At 38.2% G+C, this 12073-nt stretch overlaps 1 protein-coding gene across 1 annotated transcript in view; it reads left to right on the plus strand.

Moving 5' to 3' along the window:
* GMDS (GDP-mannose 4,6-dehydratase) overlaps positions 1 to 12073 on the plus strand; it is a 352937-nt gene that overhangs the window by 37014 nt on the left and 303850 nt on the right. The window contains exons 2-3 of the mRNA XM_063130302.1: positions 6934 to 6978; positions 9587 to 9674. Of these exons, the coding sequence (XP_062986372.1) occupies positions 6934 to 6978; positions 9587 to 9674 (133 nt within the window). The remainder of the gene's footprint in view (positions 1 to 6933; positions 6979 to 9586; positions 9675 to 12073) is intronic.

Below are 12073 nucleotides of genomic sequence, written 5' to 3' on the forward strand. Positions count from 1 at the left end.
GTGTATCTGAAATCTCAAGTGTCAAAACCTGATCAGATGCCTAAGAAATCTTGAGAGCTGGATTTACAAAATATGGGGATCGAAAAAGATACATTTGAACTTTTCTTGATTCTTTGTTTCTGGTCTATTAGCATTTACTGATTTTATTTGTGTTTGAATGTGTTTGAAACTAAGGTAGACAGAAATATCCTTGTTTTAAAAAGGGTGGGTTTCTGAAAATACTAAAATACCTTGAAGATTATGTGAAGGTGCCATGCTTCCACTGAAATACACCTCCTCAAAGGAAGAGTTGAAGGACCAGGAACTACCCACCACCAAACAATACCCAGGACCTTCCAGTAAACCAGGAGGAGCTTGGATCCTCAGGGGTGATTACCATGAGAACATCACTTGAGGAGGACAAGGGCCACAGCTAGACCTAAGGTTTATCCTGGGATCATCCAGGGTTCGCCCCTGCCTGAGCACTGGATCCCCTGTGTGTCTCCTAGATGAACAGGTTTGACCCCTGGACGATCCAGGGATAAACCTTAGGTCTAGCTATGGCCAAGGACTCTGCCTCATAGATGGAGGCAGAGAAACTCCTAAGCTCTTGGGAAAGATGCCACCTGAAAAGATACAAACTCAGAAGGGAGTAAGACTGAGCCAGAGGCCTCCTTGTGAGAAAAAAATCTACTTGCTTGCACATAGGAGGCTTGCTTGGAAGCAGGCCATTTTCAGCTGCAGTCACTAACCACTCACAGCTGAGGCTTGGATGTGGCTCTGGCAGCTTCTGCATAAAAGCTGCATAAGTCTGAGGGACTTGCTGGAATCAATGTTGACCAGACTTTCCTGAATCAAGTTTCCCTTGCCTCAGGACTGCTTCCTTGACTGATTCCTGGTGTAAGCATTTCTGGACCAAACTAATGACTCTCCTTCTGTTTGCTCCTTGTCTGCTGTGTTGCCATGGAACCTAGTTGCCTGTAACCTGGAATGTTGAGACCTGTGGTCTTGCACTGATCACCTTGGAACTCTTGGACCTGCAACTGCTAGACTCAAACTTGGGAAATGTAACAGAAAGAACATTGGGAGGGTGCAAAATGCCTGCCCTTATAATGTTAGACAATATCTTTCTGTTGTTCCACAGAAATCCCCAAGGCAACTTATAATATCAAAAAGCCATAATGCATATTAAATATACTATAAAATAACCTTTAAATAGCTTTAGCATTCACTGACTTCTTAGCAGCAAAACACTTAATACCCCAAAGGTTTATTGGAACAACTGTTGCTGAAAGGCCAACAAGGATGAAGCACTGTGGAACTTGCTGAGGAGGATGTGCCCCAAGTTCTCAGAAGTGTAACTTCTAAGAAGGTGCTGTTCCAAATAATTGCCTACAATTCCAACATGGGGAACTATAGAACAGGGCATCTAAGGATTTTTTTCTATATGTGTTGCTTCATAAAAGGTAGTCTCTGATGCATCCTTCCTGAGCCCAACTATCTAGGGCTTTAAAGATTGAAATCAGCACAGTACAATGGTAATATGAGAAACTCTTTCTTCAGAAGAATTCTGTTTATATAGGGTTTCATGGATTCACAGGTGTATTGAATGTCAAACTCATTCACTGAAACTGAGGATGTAAGATGTTTCCTTTTTATATGCTGAGGGACTAATTTATGAGATGTCTCCAGTATTAGTTCTAGACTGTTGATTGGGTTTGGTAGCACAGGACATCCTCCTAACCTTTAATTATTTTCAGTGAGAAAATGAAACCCAGCTTTCCTTTTAACTATAAGCAAGTAGACAAATTAAAGAGTTTCCACTCATACAATTCTTGCTTCTTCGTTAAAAATAGAAGAGTATTTTTGCAAAGCTTCTGTCTTTGATTAAACTGCTATTATTTCTTAATAAAAGATTGTGCATTTATAGAAGTAATTACCCAGTTACTGAGATAGTTGAAGTGACTTGTGCTATATGTAACCACATTTATATTTCAGTGGAAATAATTATTGTATTCAGTAATCAGGCTGATAATATTTTTAATGCAAAGCAGCTTTTTTTTTTAAGAACTGGATTGAAATTGAGTTTCATATTGTTTCCATTTTAGATTGATGAGGTTATTGAGAAAGTGTTACTTTGTTCCAAACAACAAAGGTGTCACATTAACTTGCAGCCATTTTTTTCCCTAAGGGGCACATCAATAAATGAGTACTGCCTTGTTAAGTGTAATAAGATATATTCCAGGCCCTGAGCTACCACTGGTGAAGAAAAGCAGTATAACCCACCCAACCCAAACATAACACATGTATGTGTTTTCTTTCTATATTAGGAAGATGTTGATATGTGTAAATGAGATCATAAAACCAATATGAATCCTCATAATCTTTACCAATGTATTAATTTTTCATTGAAACTGCAAGTGTGGCACAATATGCACGTGAAGCTTGACTACTTTAGCACTCATCTTTTACTTCAAAATTGAGTTTCATTATCATCATCAGCCATATTGTCTAAGGGTGACTTTATATGTTACCAGAATGATATGAGAGGCACTCTGCTGCTTCTCACACTGCTCCTGTAAAACATGTGCATAAAGCAACTGATGTGGTTATGAGAGGGGATAATGTTGACAGGCTGGAAGTAGCTGTGTCAGCCATCCCACCCACATGATTGTCTTGCAGGCTGGGGCAGAATTCTTTTTACACATCTTACTGTATAGTATTTTGAGCTGGGAATTAAATTTTACAGGTTGAAGGACCTTATGTATCATTATAATAGCTCATATATCTTAACAGTAAATCCATACAAGCATGTGGTGACATAAGTATTCAACAGCTGAAGTGTAGTTGTGTTAAATGGCTTTCGGTGTCTTCAAATAACAGATTATTACATTATTTATAGAATATGATGGATAGGAAATATATAAATATTCCAGCTTCCCCAACATTTTCGGTTTGGTGGGCACAGGAGACAGAAAAGTAACTTGCCAGAAACCGAAATGCAAAACCTAACTCCGAAACATGCTAGTCTTTTGAACCCACCATTTTCTACTATAACACCCATTGCTCAGAAGGCAAACTGATGCGGCCAAAAAGTAACTTGGTCAAGAAACTGAGTATAAGTTAGAGGTGGGGTCTGAGCCACAAATGCCAAGTCACTTATTTTCCTCTGCAAAGCACAACTGATTTCACATGTGGCAAACTGACAGTGCTCAGAGAAACAAACACAGCCAAAACACGCACTCACACCATACACACCAAAATCAGGGAAATCATACACATACCCCAAATAACATCTAGGCAAAACAAACCAGCTAATTCACAGAGAGGCAAAACATATACAGAACACAAGCAAAGCATCTCCCTTGCACCCCATCCTTTGCTTCTTACCTCTCCCAACTTAATTTTGGATAGCAAATGCCTGGTGTGTGGTTTTACGGCACTGTACTCACATGATGCCGTGCCTGTCTTGCAGACACCCTGCCTCTTCCCCAGCCTTTTCCATCTTTTCCTAGAATGGGGAAAGTCTGGATTATTTCCCCCAAGTGAATTTAATGTACCCTGAAGCCTCCGTGTAGTGCTGTCCTCTCACATTTTCCTTTGTTGAGGGTGTGTGCTGTAAGGGAGAGCTTGCTGATGAAAGGGAAGGGTGGGGCGGTTCTCCTCCACACCTTTCAAATCAAGGGGCTGAGCCGGTGTAACATACTTTTGCTGCTCCAACCCTACCCCCCTCCTTGCCCATAGCTCCCTTAATATTAAAGATGAACAGATGAAACTTGGGACTCTGAGAACTTTTAAGTAGGGCTTTGGGTATGCCAAGCTTAAATCCAATTGGTTCATCTCTTGATTTTTTAGGATTTTTTTTAAAAAAATTCCCCTTAAGCCATTGTCCTGATAGTTCACCAATGCAAAATTCCACCTGTTTGCATGTGTGGAGGATCAGTTTTCCTTTACTTTGATAATGTTGAAAAATGTGTAAAATGTGACCTCTGAAAGTTTCAGGCTTGCAACACAGAGTGCAAAATTGGAATGAGGGTGAGATAGTGCATCTTGTTGACTTCTCAGACAAATGGGTAGGAATAAAACCTTTATATCTCCACAAGGGTTGATCCTATGAAAAGATTGATAATGACTTTTTTGTCGCAAATTTTATTCTCTTTAATTTTGTACTGAGACATCTTTTCTGTGAGATTACAAATAATAGAGATATTGTGCGAAAATTGGATTTTGGCTGCCATTTTCCAAGATGGTGGCTGTTACGATGATTTCCTGAGATGCCCCTATATCTCATTTTAATCTACTTGGTCATAAATACCACCATACCAAATTTCACACTTGTATCACAATGTGCACGATCTTTATGCTAAGTCGCTCTATTGTATTTATTCTTGTTCTGTTTGTTCTTTTGTATTCCTTATTCTTTTAAATATTTAGGTTGTGTTTTATATTTTTACCTGTTCATAATCTGTTCACTGAATTTCTGTTACTGGGTGGATTAAAAATATAATCAGTCAATAAAATCCCCTTAGTGTGAATTACCTCTAAGGCTCAATTGCTATAGAAATGTACCTGGAACTAAATCCTATTGAATTCATACGATTCATAGGCAACATTGTTGCACTATAAATGTACTTTTTAACACTTTGAATGGGAAAACTGCTACTTCAGTAGCACCCTTGACTTTCAATTAGACTATTTGAAAGTCTAGAAGCAAAATAAATTGTAAACATAAGGTGACAGTTTAATTGTTTGAGCATGATGTTTATTGACCACAAAGAGAAGGGAATTGGTACAAACAGATTGAGATAATGTATCTTGAAGAAAACGTTCGCTAGTGTGCATTGTGTGAGATTACTAGACAGCAAAACAACAGTACCATGTTAGAATCAGAAACCATTAGTTTCTGAGTGTTGCTTGTTTCCCACTCATTGTCATGTCATGTTCTATCAACTGATAGACCTGGAAAGGAAATACAAAGGAAGTGAATGCCACTGCTAGTTCAGAATGTTCCAGTATGGTTGGAAAGTTTGAGAAAGAGCCCTGGTGAGAAGAACAAGACCTTATTGACAAGGTACAGTTGTTCTCGGCTCTGTGTCACATCAACATTCTGAATAATCAGGAACCTCTATTCCTTACCTCTTTCTGTCTTCAGTATGTTCATCTCTTATTTTAACAGGTTATGCAACCAAGATAGAATGGTGGATTTCTTTCTTTCTTTCTTTCTTTCTTTCTTTCTTTCTTTCTTTCTTTCTTGTATTGAGTGAAAGGTAACATATTTATATTTCTTGAGCTTGGTAGCCCTAGAAACTAATCCATAAGATTTTTGTCTGTCCCCAGGCATTTTAATAGCCAGGGGGACATGTGTAGTAAAATAATTATTTATAAGCTAAGACTTTATTTTTCACGTCTCTCTCCACATTAGTGTAGAAAAACCTAGAAAACAATATCCATGTCAGATACTTAAGAAGTTTTTAAAAGTTTCCTAATTAATAATAAAATATGTTTTCTATAGTATGCCCTATTACTCAGTATGGATTGATTCATTGCTTTATCAGTGGTACAGTGAAAGTTTTCTGGGAAGCCCTACCATTTTAGTACCTCATAACGCACCTCAAATTCCAAACTGAATAGTAAGACTATACAGTTTTTGCTCTCACCCCATCTTGTTATGTGGAAAATTCTTAAATATTAAACTGAGACATGTTGAGTGTGACAATAAAAGTATATTTATTACATTGTAATTTACTTTCTTATGTTGGTTCAGTTAGATTGGTTACATTGTAGTGTCCCTTGGGGAATATCTCAGATAGGCTTGAGTACTGCAGCTGTAGAAGCTTGCCCAATTGTCCTTCAAAAATATGTGTGTTCGTGGTATTCTAGCAGAGGTCACTAACCCTGTTCTTAGTCATTCTGTAATCTTGCTATCATTAGGCAAGTACTTGTGTGGATAATGTTAAGCACCTGAATAAGCCTTCTTACCATCATGGCTGCAGTCTGAATCACACTATGGTGTGGGACTTCTGAATAGACATGCTTACGACCATACTGTGAATCATATATTATTTTGTCCTGTTTTGTTTAGGTATGTGTGTGTCTTTATATACCTATGTGCTTCTTGAAAGTTGTGATAGTACACTTGAATATGTCAATTACATCCTGATAGTCACTGGGAGTAGTCCAACCAGAAGGTTTTGCATGACGGTATTTGCTGGAATGTTTTAAGATGTACCTGGCAGTATCCCATCCAATACATATGCTATATTGACATATATTCAGTTTTATATATCAGTTTAACATTTGTTTATTTACTTATAATGCTGATTTATTTTGTATATTTTTGGTTGATATAATTTTTAAAAAGTAATAATGATTGGAAAGACAGAGTACTTAGTGAAAATAACTGATACCTTTTTAGGGCTTGTGGAGTGTCTGCAGCCATGGATTGACTTGCACGATTAAGTTTTACTTTACTCTTTATCTGTGCTTTGGCTATATTTTCTCTTCCTGCACATATACAGGTGTTGAGCAAGCTGTCAGTTTCCACAATCTCAAATTGCTGGCTTGTATACTACTCCCATTACCCTGAATGAGCATGGCTAAAGTTCAGGAATGCTGGGAGTTGTAGTCTAAAATATTTGGAGGGCACCAGGTTGGGGAAGGCCAGTATATAGCATCCCTATGTAATAATATTGGCGGGGGTGGGGGAAGAAAAGTAATACCCAAAATATGAATCACAGATTAATTATTTATGACACGAAATGTTAAGTTTCTTTCTTTTGGTGGAGTCTATGTCACTGATTTATATGCAAATTCTTGTGTTAACTTGACATTAAATATATGATGTTAGTTAACAATTCAATAGTGATTTACAATACTTTTAAGGCCATGGAGAACCTAAAATCTCCATACGCAGATGCTATGTTTCTAACATTTTCCTATCTTTATTCTTCTTAGGATGGCTCATACTTGGCAGAGTTCCTGCTGGAAAAGGGCTATGAGGTGAGTGACTAGTCTTAGTGACTGACTGCAGACTCATGGAATAATTTGGAAAGAGCTTCCTTGCTGCTGTTCCTCTCTGCATATGTTTTCCACTCAGCCTTAGATAACAAATCAAAACTTTAGAAAAGAATGTGCAACAGGACTTGTAATCATGCCAGCTTATTGTACTAGTTATCATAGAGTATCCAATGGTGGAATCCCTTCAATCCTCAGGGTATAGCTGTTTTTGCACACTTCCTGTATGTTCAGATAAACAGCAGCCTGTTCAAGGCAATGCTGCGGAAAAAAATAGTGAGTATTTTATGATGCAATGTATTGCATTAAAAAATGAGTAAAAACTTGCCCATTTTGAAATAATCAGAGAAATAGGTTGATCTTGTAGAAAAAAGGGATTTTATGCTCATATTTTTTCAGTTTCTCAACTGCTAAACAAACTGAAAGCAATTATTCTGATTGTTACACATGTGTTCTTTGGAGTTGGACTGAAGAAAAAGTAAATTGAACTGCATTTGAGCAGTCATGTAACGTTAGAACTGTCGTAATGCTACCTTCTTGTGATGTGTGATGAAAAACTGCTGTTTTTGTAGTACTTTGATAGACATTCCAAACATACTGCACTATGTGTCAGATTATTTTTTAAAGAACAAGTGGTTCACTAATGCAGCCTTGTTAAGCCATGCTGTGTTCTTGGAACGTCAGCTCTCTCTATTTGTCTTCTTTAGTATAGCCTTTCTTGAACTTCCATTACCTTCTTTTACTTTCTCTATACTGTCGGGTCTCTCCCCTACACCAATATCAGTTTTCATGTTCAGTTTGTAACCCATTTCTCTTCCTCTTCTTTGTACATACTAGCACTGAAATATCGCTTAGTAGTATAGGCAGCAGCAGTTTTAAAGAGGTATACTTTCTTTTCATTTGCTCACTCCTTAGGTTGCCTTTAAAATTCTAATTAGAGACATTAGTCTGAAATCTTAGCAGATTTATCTAAGCATTCTAATGTTCTATCTAACTATGATCTAGCTTACATTTTTGTTCAGAATTATTTCTTAAAAATCTTGGTTTGCAATTCTTGTTTGTGGAGAGTGGCTAACTGCAGTTTCCTAGATAATATGTCACAGGAAACTATGGTTTAACAAATCATGAAGTCTCCTCTGAAGCTGGGCAGTTGAAAAGTAGGGAAAGAGGAGGAGGGAGCGTGTGAACTCATTCCTTGTTTCTGCATCAATAAACCATTGTGTGTTCTAACATGGAATGTTATGTCTGAACTGGGCCAGAGCAGCCCAGTTTACACTACTAGTTTTTTTTCTTTGTTTTTTTGGTCAAAGGGTAGTTTCAAAATGCAAAGCTTAAATTTGTTATATTTGACCTAACCTCCACCTGAGACTATGATCATGGAACTACCTTAATAAGGAGGAATAAAACAAATGGCTACACAAGTGCCACCTATAATCTGATGTTGTGGTTTTGGCCTTCAAAGCACCAGCAGTTTGCTTTGACAAAAGAACGGAAAAGTTATGTCCCCTCACTAAGCTCGACCCTCATCCTTCATTCAAAAGTTCTCATGCTGTATTGCCTCTAAAAATATTAAGTACATTTTTCTATATCTGAATATTGTCTCATAATTAAATGATATTTCAAATCTCTCTGCTGCTTCTGTACCCAGTGGTTGTGATGTTTCGAACTCAGAAAACATGTGATTTTGTAGAAGCACAAGAGATTAGGAAATATATTTGGGCAACAGCAGCAGAGTCAAAGACATCACCAAATTGAAAACTATTTGATAAAGTTGTAAAACGTATTTATTTCAGTGGTGCTGCTTTCATTGTAAAAATGAAGAAAAATGCCTATTTGAGGTATAATCTTAATATTTCTTTTTGAACAAGGGATATGTATCTATTTAGTAAAAGCTCCTTCTCCCTTTAGTAACCCGTTGGTGGGGTGAGGAAGGGACACAAATAACGTCAATCTAAATTTTCTCCTTACCGCGCATATAGTAAAGCATGACACCGATGCACCTAAGACAAACGCATTTATTGCATCAGATGCATTTGAGGGTCAAACAAGAGACGATAGTGGCAGTTCCATGCATTTAAATCAGAACTGTCCCAATCAAAGAGAAAGAGAACGGTGGTGGCTGATTTCAAAAGCAAACAGTCATACGGATGAGGAATGCAGACGCCTCCCCCTGCCATGACTTCCCTTCAGCCTTTTCCCTTAGACCTTTTCTCCCAGAATGTGAGCTCAGCTAAGAAGTGCTGCTGTAGAGTAGGGCTGATAGCCCAGGATGTTTTTGAAAGAAGAGATGAAGTTGTGAGGAAGGGCTGTGAGGAAGAAAGCTGCAGGTGGTGATGGTGGTGACTTGGCTTTCATAGCCCCTTGGAACCCACGTGGTTTGGACATTTTAGGTCACAAAACTGACACACCCATCACATCTAGTTAGGCCCTGACAGTAGAAAACTTTATTATTATTCACCCATCTGTAACTTCTCTGTATGGATAGTGAAATCCAACCTGTTCAGATCAGTAGCACAATTTATAGCAACATTTTTAACCATAGAGTTAAACACTAAAGAACTAAAAGAACTGTGTTGCATCTTTTAAATTACAGGTTCATGGGATTGTCCGTAGATCTAGCTCTTTCAACACAGGACGGATTGAACATCTTTACAAGAATCCACAGGCTCACATAGAAGGAAGTAAGGCTTTGCTTATAGGTGGGATGGTGTGGAAGAAGTATTAATGGTGCATTTTGTTTGTATCAGCAGTGTCAGAGGGAAACTTTCTTTCCTGTCTTCACCCTGCTGCTGCCAGAGCAACACAAAAGGGAAGTGGGATGGAGGAGAGGTTGCTTGGAGGCAGCAAGATGGGATGCAGGCACATAGGGAACCTCTGTAGCAAGGATTGTAATCTGAGGCAGAGAAGAACTTTCAGGGCTGAAATACTTGTCTCATATTAAGGCAAGCATTATGAGTCTGCCGAGTTCCTATTTCTGAGCCAGGAAATACAAATATTAGGTGTATCACTAATGGTGCCTGAAAACAGTAACAAAATAAAAAGAGCTTTTTTTAGGATAGGAATACTATATAATATGTTGCATAATTTTCATGCTTGGCTAAGAGCCAGTTCAGACATTATTTCTTGGTCACGCTAGGCATACTGGCTGTCTTCAATAAGGATATTTGAAACATTTGTGCTGGTCCCCCGCCCCCACTGAGATTTACCCAATTTAGTCCACCCAACTGAAAGTAGTTGCAATTTGCTATTGAAGATCCATACATTCCCAGGCTTGCGGTGTATTCTGTGAAACCAACAAAAATGCATCCATTAACATGCACAGATTTTTAAAATGTGCAAAGAAAACTGAGCACATTTCTAAAATATGCACAGACACTTAAGTCAGTGGGTGCACATCTGTCCATCTGTAGTATTCAGGTAACCTTTTGCATAATCAAATGTATTGGTAACATGAATTTTACCATCATGGACACTAACTAGTACCAAAATCGCAGCCATCTCAACAAAACAACCTGCTAATAAAATTCTCCCAGTGGAGGGATGTATAGTAGGGTCCCACAGGTAATGTACCAATGCTTTTCAACTTACTCATAAATTATCTGGAACAAGGAGTGAACAGTGGAGTGGCCTAGTTTGCTTTTGTCTGCAAATTATTTAGGGTGATTAAAAGAAAAAGGGATTGTGGGGAGCTCCAAAAGGATCTCTCCAAACTGGGAGAATAGACATCAAAATGGCAAAGGCATTTCAGTATAAGCAATTGTAACATAATGCACATTCGAGCAAAAAAATCCCAGCCTTAGCAATAACCTGTTGGGATCTGAGCTAGCAGTGACCAACCAAGAAAGAGATCTTGGAGTTGTAGTGAACAGCTTGATGAAAGTGTCAACCCAGTGTGCAGCTGCTGTGAAAAAGACAAATTCCATGTGAGGCATAATTAGGAAAGAAATTGAGAATAAAACTGCAAAATTATACTTCTCGGTACAAATTTATGGTGTGACCACACTTGTACAGTTCTGGGAAAAGTGCAGAAAAGGGCTACTAAAATGATCAAGGGGTTTGAGCAACTCCTCTATGAGGGAAGGTTACAACAGCTGGGATTGTACAACTTCGAGAAAAGGCAAGTAAAGGAAAACATGATAAAGGTAAACAAAATTATGCATGGTGTGGAAAAAGTGGATAGGGAGACATTTTTCTCACTCTGTCATAATACTAGGACCCCAGATCATCCCATAAAGCTGAATGGTGGGAGATTCTGGACAGATAAAAGGAAGTACTTCTTCACACAGTGTATAGTTAAACTGTGGAATTTGCTACCTCAAGACATAGTGATCAATTTGGAAGGCTTTAAAACGGGGTTAGACAAATTCCTAGAAAAGAAGGCTATCAATGGTATTAGTCCCGACAGCTATGTCCTACCTTCAGTATCAGAGGTAGTATGCCTATGTATTCCATTTGCTGGGGAACATGGGCAGGAGGGTGCTGTTACACACGTGTCCTGCTTGTGGGTTCCGGGGCAACAGCTGGTTGGCCGCTGTGTGAACAGAATGGTGAATGATATGGATTCTTGGTCTGATCTAGCATGGCTCTTCTTATGTTCTTATGAATTCCAGATTGAATCAAGTTGGCTTGCAGCACTCAGTAATGTTCCAGGCTCAGAATTTGTGCATTTCCCATGGGCAGCTGGTTAGGCACTGTGTGAAATGAATGCTGGACTAGATGGACCCTTGGTCTGATGCAGCATGATTCTTCTTATGGTCTCAAAGACTCTGAATTTGGCCAATATATTTAATTTTAATTGAGTTTTCTGAATGTTTGCAGTAGCATTTGTTTGATACATAAGAAACCTTATATTCATGACATTTTTTTACCACAAGCATAATTGATGGAAAATCTAATATCTTTTATGTAATTCAACCTGTAAATTATATTTATGACTAGCTGATAAGCCCGGTGTTGCTCGGGTCCGTGAATAATGTTTATAACATTTTTTTAATATATAATACATTTCTATGCAACTTATTCATCTTTAGGTTGGTTGTTTTTTTAGTTTGGTTGTGTTAGTAAATTGTTTTGTTAGAAT

Source organism: Elgaria multicarinata, chromosome 7 (assembly GCF_023053635.1).
Source record: "Elgaria multicarinata webbii isolate HBS135686 ecotype San Diego chromosome 7, rElgMul1.1.pri, whole genome shotgun sequence".
NCBI lineage: Eukaryota > Metazoa > Chordata > Lepidosauria > Squamata > Anguidae > Elgaria > Elgaria multicarinata.